This window comes from Microcaecilia unicolor, chromosome 7, assembly GCF_901765095.1.
Source record: "Microcaecilia unicolor chromosome 7, aMicUni1.1, whole genome shotgun sequence".
Lineage (NCBI taxonomy): Eukaryota > Metazoa > Chordata > Amphibia > Gymnophiona > Siphonopidae > Microcaecilia > Microcaecilia unicolor.
The window spans coordinates 240,109,777-240,130,508 of NC_044037.1; the positions used below are offsets into that span (position 1 = coordinate 240,109,777).

Below are 20,732 nucleotides of genomic sequence, written 5' to 3' on the forward strand. Positions count from 1 at the left end.
ATGATAGAGGTCTAGATATGATAGAGGTCTATAAAATAATGAGTAGAGTGGAACGGGTAGACATAAATTGCTTGTTTACTTCTTCTAAAAATACTAAGACTAGGGGGCACGCGAATTTCTTCACTCAACATGTAATTAAACTCTGGAATTTGTTGCCAGAGAATGTGATAAAAACAGTTAGCATAGTGGGGTTTTAAAAAGGTTTGGATAGCTTCCTAAAAAGAAAAGTCCATAAGCATTTATTAAGATAGACTTGGGGAAAATCCACTGCGTATTTCTAGGATAAGCAGTATAAAATATATTGTACTGTTTTGGGATCTTGCCTGGTACTTGTAACCTGGATTGTCCACTGTTAGAAATAAAATGCTGGGTTGACAGACATTCTGTCTGTCCCAGTAAGGCAATGCTTCTGTTCTTATGTTATGCTTCATCAATAAACTATGCCATTTCCACCTATTCTTTACTGCTACTGAACTCTGCCTCTTCCTGTCTCTGAACCAAGCCAACGTCTACCTGGATCAAGTATGACAGAATGCTTGGATTTTATTTTTTTAGATCCACTGTGAAATCCACATGCATTTCTCAGTGGATCAGGTGACAATTCAAGAATTTAACTCACAGAAAGACTCATTGCAACAGATCAATGTAATATTCTGAATCTGAGAATCTGTTTGAAATCTAATGTAAATCTACTGATAGCATGGCTCCATACTATGAAGCCAATATGCTAATTTCAGATGTTTTTTGGGGGTTTTTTTTGCAAATAAGCATAGTAGCAAATTTTCACACAATGTTATGTGTTTTCATGGTTGGGAATTTCATGTATTCCCAGCCATGTAAATGCATGTAAAAATTAGCAAGTTTTCCCCCTTAGATGGCTGACATTAGATAAAGTGAGCACACAACTTCAATGATAAATCCCTAGTGATCCTGTGGTTTTATGGGGTGGTCACCCCCTCCCAGTCATGGTATCTGTTTTAGCTTGAGACCCTACATTTATCAAAATGCACCCTTCCCCCATCACAAGCCCTACCTCTTTGGTATCCCTGACCTTTTATTTGCAAAATTAGCAAGCAGGCTCTATCCTCTCAAGCTTAGTAAAAAGTATGTCATGGTCAGTAGGGGGCGGAAGTGATCTCTATTTGCTCTTGTCCATAAGCACTATTTTCAAAATAGTGTTAGCTGATCCCTTTACCTCTTTTGGCCTGCACATGAAGGGCCAATAAGTATAAGGGGTCACATGGAGGGGCATAACTGAACAGGGACGACCATCTCTAAGGGCGTCCATCTCTAACGGCATCCCAGCGAAGGGGCGGGGAACCCGTATTATCAAGACAAGATGGACGTTCATCTTTTGTTTCGATAATACAGTTGGGGACGCCCAGATCTCAAATGTTTAGATGGTCAACATTAGAGATGGGCGACCTCGGTTTTCGCCAATAATGGAAACCAAGGACATCCATCTCAAAAACAACCAAATCCAAGGCATTTGGTTGTGGGAGGAGCCAGCATTCATAGTGCACTGGTCCCCCTCACATGCCAGGACACCAACCGGGCACCCTAGGGGGACCTGCAGTGGAATTTACAAATTGCTCCCAGCTACATAGCTCCCTTACCTTGGGTGCTGAGCCCCCCAAACCCCCCCAAAACCCACTCCCCACACCTGTACACCACTACCATAGCCCTAAGGGGTGAAGGGGGGCACCAACATGTGGGTACAGTGGGTTTCGGGTGGGGCTCACATTTACCACCACAAGTGTAACAGGTGGGGGAGGATGGGCCTGGGTCTGCCTGCCTGAAGTGCACTGCACCCACTAAAAACTACTCCAGGGACCTGCATACTGCTGTGATGGAGCTGGGTATGATATTTGAGGCTGGCATAGAGGCTGGAAAAAAATGTTTAAAATAATTTTTTTTGGGTGGGAGAGGGTTACTTACCACTGGGGGAGTAAGGGGAGGTCATCCCCGGTTCCCTCCGGTGGTCATCTGGTCAATTCAGGCACCTTTTTGAGGCTTGGTCGTGAAAAAAAAGGGACCAAGTAAAGTCGACCAAATGCTCATCAGGGAGACACCCTTCTTTTTTCCATTATCGGCTGAGGACGTCCATCTCTTAACCACGCCCCGTCCCACTTTCGGTACACTGTCAACACACCCCCGTGAACTTTGGTTGTCCCCGAAATGGAAAACAGTTGAGGATGCCCAAAATCGGCTTTCGATTATGCCGATTTGGGCGACCCTGGGAGAAGGACGCCCATCTTCCAATTTGTGTCGAAAGATGGGCGCCCTTCTCTTTCGAAAATAAGCCTGTTAGTGTCAATTTCCAAAATGGCACTGGTGATGTAGGAGCGAATAGGAAATGCTCCTGCCACCTGCTGACCATGACAAGTTTGGTGCAAACTTTGGGAAGAGAGGATAATAGGCAAGGATCCTAGGAGAAAGAGAGGGAGGGAGGATGGGGGCAGGGGGACAGCAGACAGGGGAAGAGTGGGGGAATCCAGGACTGAGGAGAGAAAGGGAAGTGGGAAAAGAAGGAGGAACAGGAAAAAGAAAGTATTGATTTTCTCTCTCTCTCTCTCTCTCTTTCTTATGCATACCTAATGCTAATCACCTTCTTTTTCATCACCACCCACATCTATTGCATCTCTCAAACACATATATACTTATTTGCTTTTTCATACATACCACTTATCTTCTATTCTCTCTCTCTAATGTACCTTCCCTTCTTTTGATTCTAACCCCCTCCCTCTCACCTGTCAATTCTCACCCGTTTACCTTCCCTGCAAGAAGAAGGACGCCAGTGCCACAAGCATGCCACAGGGTCCCAATCCCAAATTTCAGTTTGAACCCCATAAAACACTCTACAACAGCACAGGACAAATAAGTCCATTCCCTTTAGTAGAAGAGGAAAAAGAAGCTGAAGGCACCACTGCTTCCCTTCTCCTCATATTAGTTGATCAGCATGGTGGGGCAAAGTGCATACCAGCGTCTGCCAGTCCAGCCAGCTGTTACTGCTGGGCTCCACCCAATTCTGTAAGAGACTGCTCTATTCCATAGCAAGTGTCAGAATTGGCAGAAGGCCTGCCTACATTATTGTATGAAAGGATATAATACTGAATCAGGCTTTATATTTATTTGAAAGTGCTGCACAATGAAAAAGTATATAGAGAAATGTTCAGGGTGGTTCTTTCCTGAAAGTTTTTCACAGGCAAAATACATCACATTGAATAACAATAATGAACTCCAAAAACAGTGGCTTTACATTCACTCCACTGTAGTAACTTATAAAACCAGGGGCCCACTTCTGCGTAAGGTATTAGAAATCTGTTTTTAGATCTCAATATGTTGTGCAAGATTTACAGTCTCATGAGGTCATCATAAAGTGATGAGTTAGTTACAGTTGTATTTTTACTACCAAGCCAAATCTAGTTATTACATCATCAAGTAATAATAAGCTGCAACATACAATCAAATTCAGTACTGTCACGCAATTATCGTAACACAGTAGTAAAATAAAATCACTAAAAGATAAAGGGGCTCTTTTACCAAACTGTGATAAAAAGTGGAATTAGTGTGCCCCAGGTCATTCCTGCATGCTGGAGGCCATTTTTACCACAAGGGTAATGGAGGAGATTCTATATATGGTGCCTAAAAAATTCACCTAAGCATATTCTATAAGGTTTAGGCACAGTATATAGAATATGCTTAGTTGATATCCCTGCACCTAAAATTACGTGTGTCCATTTACACCAACAAAAACATGGCGTAAATCCCAGTGTGTAGATTTAGGCGCACTGGGCCATATTCTATAACTACAAGTGTAAATTTTAGACTGCCCACAAAATGCCCATTTCCCCACCCATAACCCTGCCCCTTGTTGCCTGCATGCATTAGAAGTTAGGCACACTGCATTACAGAATATGCTTAGTGACTTGTATGTGTAAATTCGAAATACTGCCAATTAGTGCAATTAAGAACATTGATTGGCTCATTAAACCAATTAATTTATGTGTGTTGTTATACAATATGCTTGGATTTCAGCATGAAATCTGGGGGGAAAATGGGTAATTTTTCAATTTTCATTATTAATGGCCACATGCTAAGTTTTCCAGTAGTGTGTGGCCACTAGCACATGAGCCACTACTGCCACCTATTTTGTAGGCAGTAAGGGCTCACACGCTATCCATGCGCTAATTGGTTAGCATGCAGCAATTTAGCTGCGCTAACCAATTAACACAAAACATGCCCACTCTCCACCCTCGAACCTGCCCCCAGTGCTAAAAAATATTTTTTATTTTTTAGTTTGCGGGTAGTACGCACTGAACCCCAAATTATCGCGGAGGCCTTAGTGCGCCCCACTCTAACGTATTTTTTGCTACAGTAAACAAGCATTAGTACTTATCACAGTTAAGTAAAAAGGACCCCAAATATTGTTACCCTTTTTAAACATCAAATATTTTCAAATATCAAAATAAAATAAGCAAGTAACTTCAGACATATTCAAGTAATAATACCTCATCTGTCATTAGTGTTCCAATTGATCTGCCAATCTCATGGTACTGTTGACCCTTTCCTAGTGGTCCCAGGAGTACAAATAAAAATCTGGAAACAAAAGAAGAAAACACTCTGGATATAATTGTGCAAAAACAATTGAGATGTGAGAACAAAGAGAATGCACTGAAATTTTGATGCTTACATTTTCAACATACACAACTTACAAAAACACTCAAAACGTATGATTATCCACTTTATAATAGATGTTTTTTAATGCAAATTTTTAAATATCCATTATTTACTTATTGAAGCTTGGTATTTTGCTATATCATTAAAGCCTCAAAACTAGTTAGTATTTTAATGGACCCTTTTAATAAAATACATTAAGATCTAGGCATTAAGCCCAGATTTTCCACAGCAGAATTTAGGGCGTTTTAGTTTTGTTTGTTTTTTTCAATTTGTTTGGTTTTGGGTTTTTTTTTTTTTTTTGGAAGGTTAAGCACTAAAAAAAAACCTTAAATGGCTGCAGGGGGTGGATGTATGAGTGATACTTGGACAGCTACTCCGGCTGTCAGGAACTAAGGCCAGTGCCAGGTGGATTTTGTGTTATATATCTGGTAATCCAGTTTAGGACAGGCTGGAAAGAACTTCAATGGCAACTTTAGTAGCTGGAACCGAGGACAGTGCTGGGAAGACTTCTATGGTCTGGGTCGCACAAATGACAAGATGATTTGGATCAGTGGCGTAGCCAAGGATGGGCTTGGGTGGGCCCAGGCCCACCCACTTTGGGTACAGGCCCACCCAGTAGCAGCATACCTATGATGTGGCTGGCAGGGATCTCCAAGCCCCACCAGCTGAAAACTTCAAACAAGTGGCCCTCCTGCATACCTTGTAAGTAGCAGATCTTCGCCTGCAGTGAGCAGTGACATACATACTGCTTGCACCGGCCCCACAGCTTTCCCTCTGATGTATTTCTGCCTAGGCGGAAGCAGGAAGCTGCATCAGAGGGAAGGGTGTGGGGCCAACATGAGCAGTGTGTGTTAGTTGCTGCTCGCTGCTGGTGAAAATCTGCTATTTAAAAGGTATGTGGGGGAGGGGGGATGTTTGAGAGACCATCCAGCTTATAATTGAAAAAGAAAAATGCCTATATTGCAACCCAAATCGGGAGATAGACGTTTATCTCACAAAAACGAATAAAGCGGTATAATCGAAAGCCGAATTTGGACGTTTTCAACTGCACTCCATCGCGGATGCGGACAAAGTTGATGGGGGCATGTCGAAGGCGTGGTGAAGGCGGAACTGGGGCGTGGTTATCGGGCGATCAGAGATGGGCGCCTTTCGCCGATAATGGAAAAAAAATATGCATTTTTTGCGAGAATTTAGGGCACTTTTCCTGGACCCTGTTTTTCCACGAATAATGCCCCAAAAAGTGCTCTAAATGACCAGATGACCACTGGAGGGAATCGGGGATGACCTCCCCTGACTCCCCCAGTGGTCACAAACCCCCTCCCACCACAAAATATGCCGTTTCACAACTTTTTATTTTCACCCTCAAATGTCATACCCACCTCCCTGGCAGCAGTATGCAGGTCCCTGGAGCAGTTGTTAGGGGGTGCAGTGGACTTCAGGCAGGTGGACCCAGGCCCATCCCCCCCTACATGTTACAATTGTGCTGCTTAATGCTTAGTCGTCCAACCCCCCCAAACCCACTGTACCCACATGTAGGTGCCCCCCTTCACCCATTAGGACTACAGTAATGGTGTAGACTTGTGGGCGGTGGGTTTTGAGGGGGATTTGGGGGGCTCAACACCCAAGGGAAGGGTGCTATGCACCTGGGAGCTCTTTTACCTTTTTTTTTGTTTTTGTAAAAGTGCCCCCTAGGGTGCCCGTTTGGTGTCCTGGCATGTGAGGGGGACCAGTGCACTACGACTCCTGGCCCCTCCCACGAACAAATGCCTTGTATTTATTCGTTTTTGAGCTGGGCGCTTTCATTTTCCATTATCACTGAAAAACAAAAACGCCCAGCTCACAAATTGTCGAATAAAACATGGACGTCTATTTTTTTCGAAAATACGGTTCGGTCCGCCCCTTCACGGACCCGTTCTCGGAGATAAACGCCCATGGAGATAGACGTTTTTGTTCAATTATGCCCCTCCATATGGCATGCAGGCAAGAGAAGGAGAGACCAAATCACCTGTGGGACGGGGCGAGGTTCTTCTGCCCACCCATCTTGGGCCCAGGCCCACCCAAAATTGGGTGTCTGGCTACGCCCCTGATTTGGATAGGCTGGAGTGAGCTTTGACGGCAACTCCAGTAGGTGGAACATAAGGGCAGTGTCGGGTGAACTTCTACAGTCTATGTCCCAGAAACACCAAAGAAAGATTTGTGATAAAGTATATAATATCACATTCATTGTTGATTTAATCATGAATTGATAATGAGTGTGACTGTTGGGCAGACTGGATGGACTGTTCAGGTCTTTATCTGCCATCATAACTGTTACTATGTTACTATAATGTCTCCATTAGCATACAGAATTTGCAAAAACTAACATGATATCTAGTTAGCGTGTGCTAATCGTAAAGGTGCTGGCTGGATAACACTTCCATGCCTATTCTCTTCTCCCAAAAGAATTACAAAAAATTAACGCTGGGGTTTACTAAGCCGCTAGTGCGGCTGGCTGTGCGCTAGTACCGACGCAACTCATTCACTTTGAATGGGCTGTATCGGCAATGTCACGCGAAAGTCGCTAGTGTGGCTTAGTAAACAGACCCCTAAATACTGCAAATTACTGCAAAATGCTTTAACGTGTTCTGCCTTAAGCCTTTTTTGGCACACTAACCGCAAGTTAAAGCTTAACGCCCTTTAGTAAAAGGGTCCTTAAATGATAAATAAGCTCCCCAAGTTCACTCCAGAAACTAGGAAATTAGTCCCCCCAAGTTAAATATCCTTGATCTGCTTTTAAGAATCAGCATTTTAGATTTGCTTAAAAAAACAAACAAACAAACAAACAAACAAAGGATATTTGAACCAGATTAAGGGGCCCTCTTATCAAGCGTCAGTAAAAAGTGGCCTTTGGCATGTCCTTATACGGGTCAATCCTATGCGCTAAGTCCATTTTTCTGCAGATGTAAAATAGATAATTTTTTCCATTTTCAGTATTAATGGCCATGTGCTAATTTTCCCATTAGCATGTGAACCCCATCTATTTTGTAGGCGGTAATGGCTCACACATTAACCACATGCTAATCGTTTAGCGCATGGCAATGTAGCTGCACTAACCAACTAGTGCAGAACATGCCTGATCTCTGCCCCCTGACCCACCCCTGCGCTAAAAAAATAAATGTTATTTTTTAGTGCAGGGGTAGCATACAACAATTCCAGAATTACTATGGGACACCTTAGCGTGTCCCAAGTAAGGCATTTTTAGCTGCAGTAAACACACATTCGTGCTTACCACAGGATAGTAAAAGGACCCTTAGTACTATTGTGAACAATGCTAGGGAACTATTCAAAGTAGTTAGGGAACTTATGAGATTTCTAAATTGTATTTCCCCTAATGTCTTCCTTTATTAGACTGCAAGAATTTTTGCAATAGATATTAGGTTTGAACTGGAAAAAAATTGCCAGTAAACTTGTCCCTAGTAGATGCAATGTTTTCAGTAATATAGTTGAAAAGGAAATGGATAGTGCTTTTCTTTTCCTTTGAACTATGACAATTTGACCCCTATTGCTATTAACAGTCAAAGATAGGTCTAAGAAAGGTGAATCAGAGGCAGTGACGTAGCTGTGGGGGGGGGGGGGGGGGGGGGCACAGGGGCCTGGGCCTTCCCAAATGGATCCAGGGCCCCTGGTTTGGCTGGTGGAGGTCCCCAACCCCCGCCAGCTGAAGCATTTCTTCAGTGCTGCTCTCCTTATATTGCCTGCCCTGCTTCCCTCTCATCGCATGTATGTCTGGTTTTAGTGAAACTGAGCATGTGTTATGTGATTTGTTATAGATTTATATCTGATGGTATGAGATAGTTTCTTGATCTAGTAGACGTATTGAAGGTAGATAAATCTATAAGCTTCATCATTCTGGATAAAACACAGTCCTATTTTTGCCTGGTTTCACTTGTCCAGTTAAGGGCTGAGTAATGACTTTAACTGGATAAATGCTGGCAGGCCACACATACCCGGATATTCAATGCTAGTACCTGTACATGGCCCTGGCACTGAATATTGGGGCATAAAGCCATTGCCAGGTAAAATAAAAATGCTCACCGATGCCAGCTGAATATTTACCCTATGATTCATTAATATATAACATTCAAGGAGACATAACACTCTCTTCAATCTTCTTAACAAAGTTAAATGTAATTATTAAGAACACATGACTACCTAGCTAATATTTGACATTCTACCATGTCTATAAAAAAATGGCTAAACTCAATAAGAATTCAGCAAATCTATGTTGGAGATGTAACAGTGGGTTGGGGTACTCTTTAACATATCTGTATGCATGAACCATTGTTTATTCCTTTTGGCAAGACATAGGGGAGAAATGTGTAACATAATGCAGATTCAGCAGCAATTAAAATATTCATTGATTATGTTCCCCTCTAGATGTCTCCTTTCTTTAACATTGGACAAGAATCAGTGTATGCTACTGGATATTCTACTGTCTCTGGGATTAAAGATGATGATGATAAATTGGAAGACAGTGGTCTCCTTATATCACCACTACTGGTATAATCTTGTATGTGTTACATTCAAGTCTGAGTTCTTCATCACCAGACAGAATAACATGGTTCCTGTTGGTGTGAGAACCATTGAAGAGAGCAGCAGCAACATAATATCTCTGGCAGCATTCAGTTCCTCTTTGTCCTGCAACAGGAGTGGATAGTGGGGTGGGTATTTATGTCATGACAATTATGTATGTTTGCACTGACTCTGCTGCTCTGCTTGCTATTGCATTTTCTTTTTTTTCACTCTATTGTGTTAAGAGTCTGAACCGTTGATATCCCTAGTTTTGGTTATTCTTTGTTTATTGATGTTTTATTCAATTAAAGGCACAATAAAAACTATTGTAATTAAAAGTCTTCTATGTCCATGAAATACATTGCAAATATTGAATCAGTGCATGCATCGCACATATTGAATCAATGCTATCAACACTCACCTGGATGGAATTGGAACTTCAGTTAATCCTGTAAGCAGTACTGCAGGAGACAATCTGACAAATGCAGCTACAGCTCGGTCTAAGAATTCCAGCTCCCCCACTAAAATGTTTGAAGCTTCAGCTCCTGGGGGAATTTTTTTCATGAAATGTAGGTCAACCTGATATAAAAGAAAAAAATCAGTATATATATTTAAAAGGCTTGTACATTATGTTTATTTATTTTTATTTATTTATTTATTACATTTGTACCCCGCGCTTTCCCACACAGGGCAGGCTCAATGCGGCTTATACAGTAACAATATAAAGAATTACAAAGTCGTAAGAAGAATATATAGTTTGTGGTAAACACAAAATTAATGGGGTTAATGGATAAGTAAGTTGAATATAGGAGGAATTGGGTTCAGAAGGAAATGAGCGTTGGGAGGTAGGCATAGAAAGATGGAGAGGAATGGATATGGATATGGGGTAGCAAAAAGGATAATGGGAAACATGTTCAATATATAACTATTGTCAATAAGAATTGTGTGGGCAAGTTTTGGTTAGGTTGAATCATTAGGGTAGGCTATCTTGAAGAGATGGGTCTTCAGTGCTTTTCTGAAGGGCAAAAGGCCATTAATGGTACAGATAGGTTTTGGTAGAGCATTCCAAAGCTGGCTACCCAAAAAGGAAAAATTGGATGCGTAGAAGGATTTGTACTTAATACCTTTGTAGTTGGGGAGGTGTAGATTAAGGTAAGTACAGGAAGACGCCAAACTTTTCCTGGTTGGGAGGTCAATAAGGTGATTCATGTAGGTGGGGGCTTCTCCGTGTAATATCCTGTAAATCATTGTGTGGACTTTAAAGTTAATTCTTTCTCTGATGGGGAGCCAGTGAAGTTTCTCTCGAAGAGGTGTTGCGCTGTCGAATCTTGACTTACCAAAAATAAGTCTGGCTGCCGTGTTTTGGGAAGTCTGGAGCTTTTTCAATATTAGGGACTTACAACCTAAAAAAACACTATTGCAGTAATCTACGTGGATTGTACTAGGTCCCGGATATGATTTCACTCTTTTCAAAATCCACATTATATTAAACATCTTCTTGTTGATGACTTTAGCATGGTTTTCAAATGATAAATGACTATTAATCGTTACTCCAAGGATTTTCAAGTTGTCTGATATTGAAAGTTTAACCTCTGGGTTGCTAAGAGTAATTGGGATGAGTGGAGAATGTTGAGAAGATAGGATTAAACACTGTGTTTTCTCTTTAATTTCATCCTGAAAGCATCAGCCCAAGAGGTTAAAGTGCTCATACCTGTGTTAATTTTATCGGAGATTTCAGATAGGTCAGTTTTAAAAGGGATGAATATAGTGATGTCATCAGCGTAAATGAAGGGATTGAGGTCATATCTGGCTAGTGCTCTGGCCAGAGGAATCATCATTAGGTTAAAAAGTATTGGAGAAAGCGGAGATCCCTGTGGCAATTTCTCATTCAAATGAACCACATAATGCAATCGCACCTTTAGGTGTCTTTGTTGGAATGTAATTGTATTTTACATGCATTGCCTGTCACCTATTATTTCTCTGTGATTACTCTGTGACCTCTGATGTGAATTACTTAGAGAGGTCACACAGCTATGCAACTTCCTGTGGGGGTTAGATGCAGCAGATGGAGCACATGGAGCACATGGAGCTCATGATCTCTCCTAACCTGAGAGGATCTATGGTGGTGTGAGCATCCATTACCATCTAAGCACATGGAAGGAGCTGATAATACAAATGTATAATAATATGTATATATAAGCCTGTCTGATTATAATCTAACTACAAACTGTGAGTAAACAGATGTTTTGTTACTTCAACTTTAAAGTGACTCAGCAGTGAATCATTCAGGGGTGAATGAGAGAGAGATGAAGAAAGAAATTAACATTTCTAAAGCTGAAGCTGTGTGTACTAAAATCTGCTAATTATTTACTACAAATAATCCAACAAAAGGGTTATGGGCCCAGGGCCAGGAATTGAAAAAGAAGAGAAATATTACCAGGCAGAAAAAAAGGCCACATTTTTCTCTTAAGTTTTAAAGGAAAGATTCAGTCTGTCTCTCTCTCCCCCCACACAGCAGACAGAAGGCTAAGAAAATGGTTGAGGGAGGAAATTCACCATTTTTCTATTCTCTCAAGGTGCCAAAATTAACTGAGTTTAATTATCAGAAGTGGGAACTAAGATTCATATGTCTCCTTCGAGCAAAAGGATTATATATATGCTTAGATCAAGACAGAACAGCTGAAAATATGGCTGAATGGGACAATGCAAACTATTATGTGAAGTGCATGCTTTTGGAAGCTCTCTCAGAGAAACAAGCCATATTAGTGGAGGGAAAAGATACACCAAAGGACATTTTATATAAACTGAGAACTATGTATGCAACTACATATGCAAAGCAGCAACCAATTTGGCTGGCAGAGTTGAATGAAACCAAATTAAGGGATAAAAGTAAATGTAATGATCACATTATGCATCTTATGTCTTCATTTCAAAAGCTAGAACTTTCTGGAATTCCCATGTGTGATGCATTGAAAAGAGCATTTCTTTTTACCTCACTATCAAAGAAGTTTGATGTTTTTAGGTCTGTAAATGAGGCCATTGAAGGGCAATCTTTTGAACAGACAACATCAAAACTAAGGCAGGAATGCATAATAAATGATTCTGAGGAGATGTGTTCTCAAAGCAAGTCAGAGAGAAATGAAACAAATTTCTTGGCAAAGAACAGAGGAAGGAGGAGCTATGGGAAAACTCCACCCAAGGGCAAGCTGATTTGCTACTCATGTGGAAAGGAGGGACATGTATCTAAATGGTGTAAGGAAACACAATACACTCCCTCTAGCTCACCTAAGCCAATGGAACTAAAGAATTTTCAAACCAGGAAATGTATGAAGGACAAAGATAAACACAAGGGCTTTCTAATGGCAGAAAAATCTTTGACTATGGTAAATAATAATTCAAATGAAAGTACTTGGATTTTGGATTCGGGGAGCACATGCCATTTAACCAATTGTAAAGATTTCTTTCAGGAAATGTGTCCAGAGGAAGGTATTCTTAAAACTGCAAACGCAGGGACTGCTAAGATCCAAGCAAAAGGTATTGGATTCTTAAAATGCAAAGTGTCTAATGAAGTTAAAGAAATTCCTGTAAGTGATGTCTTGTATATTCCCCAAGCAGTTTGCAATATGCTTAGTGTATCTACATTAGATAAGAAGGGATTTGTGATTCATTTTGAAAACAGTAAGTGCACAATCTCTAAAAATGATGAAGTGTATGCTGAAGCTTTTATGCATAATGATGTTTATAAGCTGAACATTTCAGGTGAAGCCTCACATATGGCGCAAGTAAGGAAGAATGATGGTAAATGTAGTCTGGAAATCTGGCACCGCCGCCTGGGACATCGTGATTCTAAGGTGATCCAGGATCTTTACAGTAAGCAACTGGCCACCGGCATTCAGATAAGTGCAGATGCTGGTAAAATGGAGAAATGCATAGACTGTGTTACTCAAAAGGGTGTGAGACCCTCATTTCCTGCATACACAGGAAATAGGAGTAATAAAGTACTGGACTTAATACACAGTGACTTATGTGGACCGTTTAATATCCCATCATTGGGAAATAACAGATTTGTGCTAATATTCTTGGATGATTTCTCTAGATACTGTGTGGCCTATTTGCTGAAAGAAAAAAGTCAAGTCACAGACATGCTGAAGAAATACGTAGCCATGGTGAGCAATAAATTTGAAAGAAAACCAAAGGTTCTTCAGACCGACAATGGTGGTGAGTTCACTTCACAAAGCATGCGCACATTTCTAGAACAAGAAGGCATTCAGCATATCACAACAGTAGCTTATACACCAGAACAAAATTCTGTTGCAGAGAGAAAATTTAGGTCACTTGTGGAAATGACCAGATGTATGCTGTCAGATAGCAATCTCCCTAAAAGACTATGGGGGGAAGCCATTCTCACAGCAGTGTACCTACAAAACAGAATGCCAACTAAAGGCGCTGAGCGCACACCACATGAGACATGGCATGGTAGGAAGCCAAACCTGTCACACATAAGAACATTTGGAAGTACAGCATATGCTCATATACCAAAGCAAAGAAGGCATAAGCTGGATTCCACAACAGAAAGGGGCATTTTAGTTGGCTATGCTCCAGGACACAAAGGATATAGAATTTTGAATCTGAAAACTGGCATTGTTGGCATAAGACATGTTACATATTTTGATGAAAACAAAAGGGTTGATAAAGGCTGGATTATCCCAGATGAGCCTTATCATCCAGAATATGAAACTAGAACAATAATAGACATGCCAGTGTATATAAATGCCATACCAAGGCAGATGTCTGAAAGCAACTCATCTGTATCTAACGAGGAACAGGCAGAGGAAGCAGACACAGAAAGGATCATTGAAGAAGACAGTACAGTTGGAGAAGGGGAATCAATTGGAGAAGGACTCTCAGATTTAGAGGATGCGGAAAGGTCAGACCAACCTGTTGTCAGACGCTCATCCAGGGAAAACAAAGGTGTTCCACCCCCAAGACTGTCTTACCTAACAAAGTCAGCAGAAGCTCAAGAGCCCTTAACATGGGATGAGATTGAGAAAATGTCAGCAGAAGAAGCTGCTGAATGGCATAAAGCTGCACAAGAAGAAATTGATGCATTGGATAAAAATAATACTTGGATTCTTACAAAATTACCTCCTGGCAAGAAAGCTATAGGATGCAAATGGGTATTCAAGTTAAAAAGGAATGCACAAGGAAAAGTGGAAAGGTATAAAGCCAGATTAGTGGCAAAGGGATATCTTCAAAAATATGGAGAAGATTTTGATGAAGTGTTTGCACCTGTAGTGAAACACACGACAATCAGAACACTTCTGAGCATTGCAGTCTCAAAAGGCATGCAAGTCAACCACATTGATGTGAAAACAGCGTTTCTTCACGGAGATATAACTGAAGACTTGTACATGGAACAGCCAACAGGTTTCATAAATACAAAACAAAGACAGCTGGTGTGTAAATTAAACAAAGGTCTTTATGGATTAAAGCAAAGTGCAAAATGTTGGAATGACAAATTGCATGAAATATTGACAAATTTAGGATTTAAGCAAGGTGAAGCAGATAAATGCTTGTACACTAGGTGCAGAAATGGACAATATGCATACATTTTAGCTTTTGTTGATGATCTGCTCATTGCAAGCAAAAGTGAGCAAGAGTACAAGGACATTGTAAAGTGTTTAAACCAGAATGTTGAGATAAAAGAACTTGGAAATGTGTCATACTATCTTGGTATAGAAATTGAGAAACAAAATGATGGTTCTTATCTTCTAAGCCAGAAGCAGAAAATAAATGAGCTTATTGAAAGTTTAGGTATGCAAGATGCCCAAGTTGTAAGCACTCCCATGATCACTGATTTTCTGAAGGATGAAACAGTAAGAGAACCTTTACCAGATAACATCCAATATAGATCAGCCATAGGTAAGCTTTTATATCTAGCTACCACATACAGGGCTGATATAGCAAATGCAGTAGGAATTTTGAGCAGAAGGGTCAGCTCACCTACCAAATCAGATTGGACTGCAGTTAAAAGGATGGTAAGGTATTTAAAGGGTACCATTGATTGTAAATTAAAGATTTCAGCCAATAGTAATCCAAAACTAATATGTTACTGTGATTCAGATTGGGCAGGGGATCATTCTGATTATAAATCCACAAGTGGATATGTGTTTATGTATGGAAATGTACAAATTTCATGGGCCAGTCATAAACAAAGTATTGTGAGTCTGTCTTCTACAGAAGCTGAATATGTGGCCGTATCGGAAGCGTGCAGAGAACTGATGTGGATTGAAAAACTTTTGCTGGATTTCGGAATAGCTGAAAAGAGACCAATCCAGATAATGGAAGATAATCAGAGCTGCATCCGACTGTCACAGAATGACAAGGTTCAGTCACGCACCAAGCACATCGCAACGAAATACCACAACGTGCGAGAGTTGGCAAAAGAAGGGGTCATCAGTCTACACTATTGTCACACCAGTGAGATGACAGCTGACATCATGACCAAACCGTTACCCAGAGAACATTTTGTGAATCTGCGTATAAAGCTTGGACTTTGTATGAATAAATAATTGCATGACAGTTATGCATGAGAAGGGGTTTGTTGGAATGTAATTGTATTTTACATGCATTGCCTGTCACCTATTATTTCTCTGTGATTACTCTGTGACCTCTGATGTGAATTACTTAGAGAGGTCACACAGCTATGCAACTTCCTGTGGGGGTTAGATGCAGCAGATGGAGCACATGGAGCACATGGAGCTCATGATCTCTCCTAACCTGAGAGGATCTATGGTGGTGTGAGCATCCATTACCATCTAAGCACATGGAAGGAGCTGATAATACAAATGTATAATAATATGTATATATAAGCCTGTCTGATTATAATCTAACTACAAACTGTGAGTAAACAGATGTTTTGTTACTTCAACTTTAAAGTGACTCAGCAGTGAATCATTCAGGGGTGAATGAGAGAGAGATGAAGAAAGAAATTAACATTTCTAAAGCTGAAGCTGTGTGTACTAAAATCTGCTAATTATTTACTACAAATAATCCAACAGTCTTGATCACAGTTCTACAATAGTCCATCAACACATCAGTCCAACAGGCACCTTCAAGTCTCTAGTGATCTTACAAGACCACACCTGGGTAAACTGTCCTTATATGTGCTGTTCAAACCCGGCGTCTCTGTAAGGGCTGCGGTGAGGTTCCAACCACTTTGAGCTAGTCATCACGCTGTTTCCATGATCGCATACAATGCAATACGGTTACGGTTGGGCCTGGCCAAATGTCAGAGTTTGCCGGGTTTGAGATGGCCAGCTTCAGTTTTCGGCCATAGTGGAAAATAATGCCGGTGATCTCAAACCCGGCGAAATGCAAGCCATTTGGCCGTGGGAGGAGCCAGCATTTGTAGTGCACTGGCCCCCCTCACATGCCAGGACACCAACCGGGTACCCTAGGGGGCACTTCTAAAAATTAAAAAAAATAAATAAAAATAGCTCCCAGGTGCATAGCTCCCTTCCCTTGGTTGATTAGCCCCCCCCCCCAAATCCCCCCTAAAACCCACTCCTCACAACTCTACACCATTACCATAGCCCTAAGGGGTGAAGGGGGGCACCTACATGTGGGTTCAGTGGGTTTTCGGTGGGTTTTAGAGAGCTTCCATTTACCACCACAAGTGGAACAGGTAGGGGGGATGTGCCTGGGTCCATCTGTTTGATGTGCACTGCACACACTAAAAACTGCTCCGGGGACTTGCATACTGCTATCAGGGAGCTGGGTATGACATTTGAGGCTGGCATAGAGGCTGAGAAAAAAGTTTTGTTTTTGTTTTTTGGGTGGCAGGGGGTTGGTGACCACTGGGGGAGTAAGGGAAGGTCATTCCTGATTCCCTCCAGTGGTCATTTGGTCAGTTGGGGCTCCTTTTTGAAGCTTGGTCGTGAAAAAAAGGGACCAAGTAAAGCCGGCAAAATGCTCGTCAAGCGTGGCTTGTTTTTTTCCATTATCGGGCGAAGCCAGCCATCTCGTGAGCACTTCCCCATCCTGCCTTCACTACCCTACTGACATGCCCCCTTGATGTTTCGCTGGCTCCGCGACGGAAAGCAGTTGAACCCGGCCAAAATCAGCTTTCAATTATACCGATTTGGCCGGGTTCAGGAGCTCGCCGGCCATCTCCCGATTTGTGTCAGAAGATGGCCGGCGATCACTTTCGAAAATGAGCTGGTTGGTCTTAATTTTGGCCCTAAACATTTTTGTTCCCTTACTGCATAAAAATGGTTCTGCTCATGCCCAGCCCAGAACATGCTCCAAAACGCCCCCTTGAAATTTTGAACAAAACATCTAAAATTGGGGTGTTGAAAATCGCAGCTTGGATGTTTTTGAAAGAAAAACATCCTTCTGCCAACTTATTATGTTTTTTGGACCTCTTTTTGTTTTGAAAATCAGCCCCTTCACTTCTATAATATTAGCCAACAGTGCTGTAATCCAGTTGGAACAGCCTCAATATATTTATCGGCTGCTCCTCCTGGTAAAATCATAATTTGCAGAGTCTTAGCTTTCAATTTCTTGGTATTTCATTCTTTTTCAAAGGCAGAATTTTCTTTACAGCAAACATAATGTTCACTTCTTTTATGCCAGCGTGGTTTAAACAGTGAAGTGGAAGAGTCAGTTAAATGAGTTCATATTAATAGGTTTGTGAGCTCTGCTTTTTATAAAATGAAGGTGGTTTGAAGGTTAAGGATGAATTTGCCTGGGCATGACTTCCACACAATATTTCAGGCTTTACAGCAGTCTTGTTAGGGTTATTATAATGTTATTTATTAAGGTTTGTCTGCTTCTACATTGAAGCCATTGCAAATGGTGCAAAATGCAGCAGTTTGTTTGCTGTTGTGACAATGCTAGTATTCCCACATAACCCCAGTGTCACTTCAACTTCATTGGCTTCCTATGTAGATTAATGTTAAATTTAAGGTATTACATTTGGGGCCCTGTTTACTAAGCCGTGCTATAGGCACGCTAGCATTTTTAGCACGCACAAAATGCTAGAGACACCCATAGGAATACATGAGTGTCTCTCGTATTTAGCATGTGCAAATTTTAGCGTGCACTAAAATCACTAGTGCACCTTAGTAAACAGGACCCTTGATGTTCAAAATACCTCATAATTTATTTGCAGCTCTTTTGACTTCTTTGGTCCATGTTTATATTTCTATCAGACCGATGCGCCAATACTCTTTGACTTTGTGATACTCTCTTTGACTTTGCGTAAGAAGCAATTTATTTAGGCTCACAAATTCTTTTAGCCCCTTCCTTGTGGAACACCTTGTTCCCTGCCCTTCATGCTATGACTGATCTTGGTATTTTTAGAAAAAGTTTGTTTCATTTATAATTTGTATGTATCCTATCACTTATTTACTGTACCTCATCATGACCCAGTGGTGATTTGGTGGATTATAAATATGTTAAATATATAAATAAAAAATAAATTATATGAGGAAATCAAGCCTATATGAGGAAACTAGAAAGAGCATAAGCATTGGTAAGTGGGATGTGAAGTAATATGACAGGCCAAAAGGGAATTTAAAAAGTAGCTATGGCAAAGACTTATAATAAAAAGTTTTTCTAACATATTCAGAGCAATAAAGAGTCTATTGAACAACTGGACAGCTAAGGAGTAAAAGGAGCATTCACTTCTGTTTAATAAAAGTTTGACAAGAAATGAACACTGAGTTTTTTTCTACATTAACTTACTTTTGAATAATTTGGAGATATTTAAGTAGCACAATCTTGCCCTCTGTACACAATTATTGATTGGTTACAGTAATACTACTGGATTTTCCTGAGATCCAGGGAAGCCTGACTCAAATCCCCCTGTGGTTCCTTTTGAATGTGGGCAAGTTGCTTAACCCTCCATTGCCTCAAGTAGAAACTTAGAGGGTCTTTTTCAAAGGTGCTACTGTTTTTAGCATGCACTAATGATTAGCATATGCTAAATGCTAGAGACGCCAATAGGAATATATAGGCATCTCTAGCATTTAGTGCATGCTTATTTTTAGTGTGCGCTAAAAACTCTAGTGTGCCTTTGTAAAAGGTCCCTTTAACTTCTAAATGTTGGCCACCATCACTGAAATTATGGCTGGATATTCAATGCAGGGCTAAGTCTGGGTATTGACATTAAATGCCCGGGTATGTGCGGCCAGCCTGCACTTTGCCAGATAAATTAAACCAGACAGGACTCTTATTTAACTGGTCCAATTTGGCTAGTTGACCGGTTAAGGGCTGATTATTGGCACTTCGCTGGTTCATGCTGACTCTGCCCCTGGACTGCCCACACAATAGCTGGTTTCAGCTCTAGCACCTAGAGGAGATATTCAGCTTCACAATCCGGGTAAATGCCACTGAATATTCCCTCGTGGCAAGCTCAGCACCAACTATTGGATTGGATTTATTGACTTGATATACTGCTTTGTACCAAAGTATTAAAGCGATGTACAATAAAGTATCAAGACAATCACAAGTTTACAATAAAAATATATATAAAACACAAAAACCAAAAATCCAAACATGCAGTATTCTTTGAAAACTTAAATCACAGTCAATCCACTAACCTAATGAAAATAGATTTCAAAATGGAGCTACAATTGTTCTGGGAACAGAACAGTAACTATTCTACTTAAATGTAACATGCTTTAATCTGCAATTGGACAAGGTGTGAGTAAAAACCCTCTCCTTTATGATACAATTCAGGAATGCCTATTCAAATATTGCAGTTGCTACTGTGCGTGCACTAGTGGTAAGACAATATTAATAGGCTGACACAGTCTGGCAGTGATGAGCCTTAGCTAACTATGCATTTCTGAAACAGGGTAGGTTTGCTGCTTATTTTGCACATCCACAATGTGAAACTAAAACTAAAGATTTCCGTATGGATTGCCTCATAAGTAAAATATTTTTGTAAGTCTGACAAGTTTAAATTCATGTTATCCTAATTAATTATTTCATCTGTACACGTTAGTTATGCTTATTTGTTTATTTTATAGTTGATCTCTCTGAGCCTGTGGCAGTGTTGATTCTAGAAATGGAATGAATGTTTATATAACAGTTCTGACATTCAGGTTGATTGCTATCAGCAGTACATTATTCTCACATTTTGTAGGTTGCAAATATTGCTGCAAACAACAGTAAATATATCTGGAATGATAAGACATGTGGTCTCTTTCTATATATATTTGTTTTCAACTGCATAAAAATTATACAATTTACACTGAAATGACTCATGTGGTACTCACAGCCTCACCAACTGCCTGCAGTGCATCATGTCTAAAAACCACAAACTTAGAGGGAAATGAACTCCCTGCCTTTTATACTGGAACTGCTTCTTCATTTTGGCAATGCTTTAAAAGCTCCACAGCATTTAGGATGTAGATCCACACCAAAGTCCATCTGAGATTTTATGGGACACATCTATTTCCTATAGGAATCAAATACTACTGTTTTCCTCT

The 20,732-nt window shown here is 40.7% G+C and overlaps 1 protein-coding gene across 1 annotated transcript in view; it reads right to left on the reverse strand.

Annotated features, from left to right (window-relative positions):
- SLC4A10 (solute carrier family 4 member 10) overlaps window positions 1-20,732 on the reverse strand; it is a 185,401-nt gene that overhangs the window by 110,931 nt on the left and 53,738 nt on the right. The window contains exons 3-4 of the mRNA XM_030209786.1: window positions 9,653-9,810; window positions 4,512-4,599 (exon numbers count right to left, since the gene is read on the reverse strand). Of these exons, the coding sequence (XP_030065646.1) occupies window positions 4,512-4,599; window positions 9,653-9,810 (246 nt within the window). The remainder of the gene's footprint in view (window positions 1-4,511; window positions 4,600-9,652; window positions 9,811-20,732) is intronic.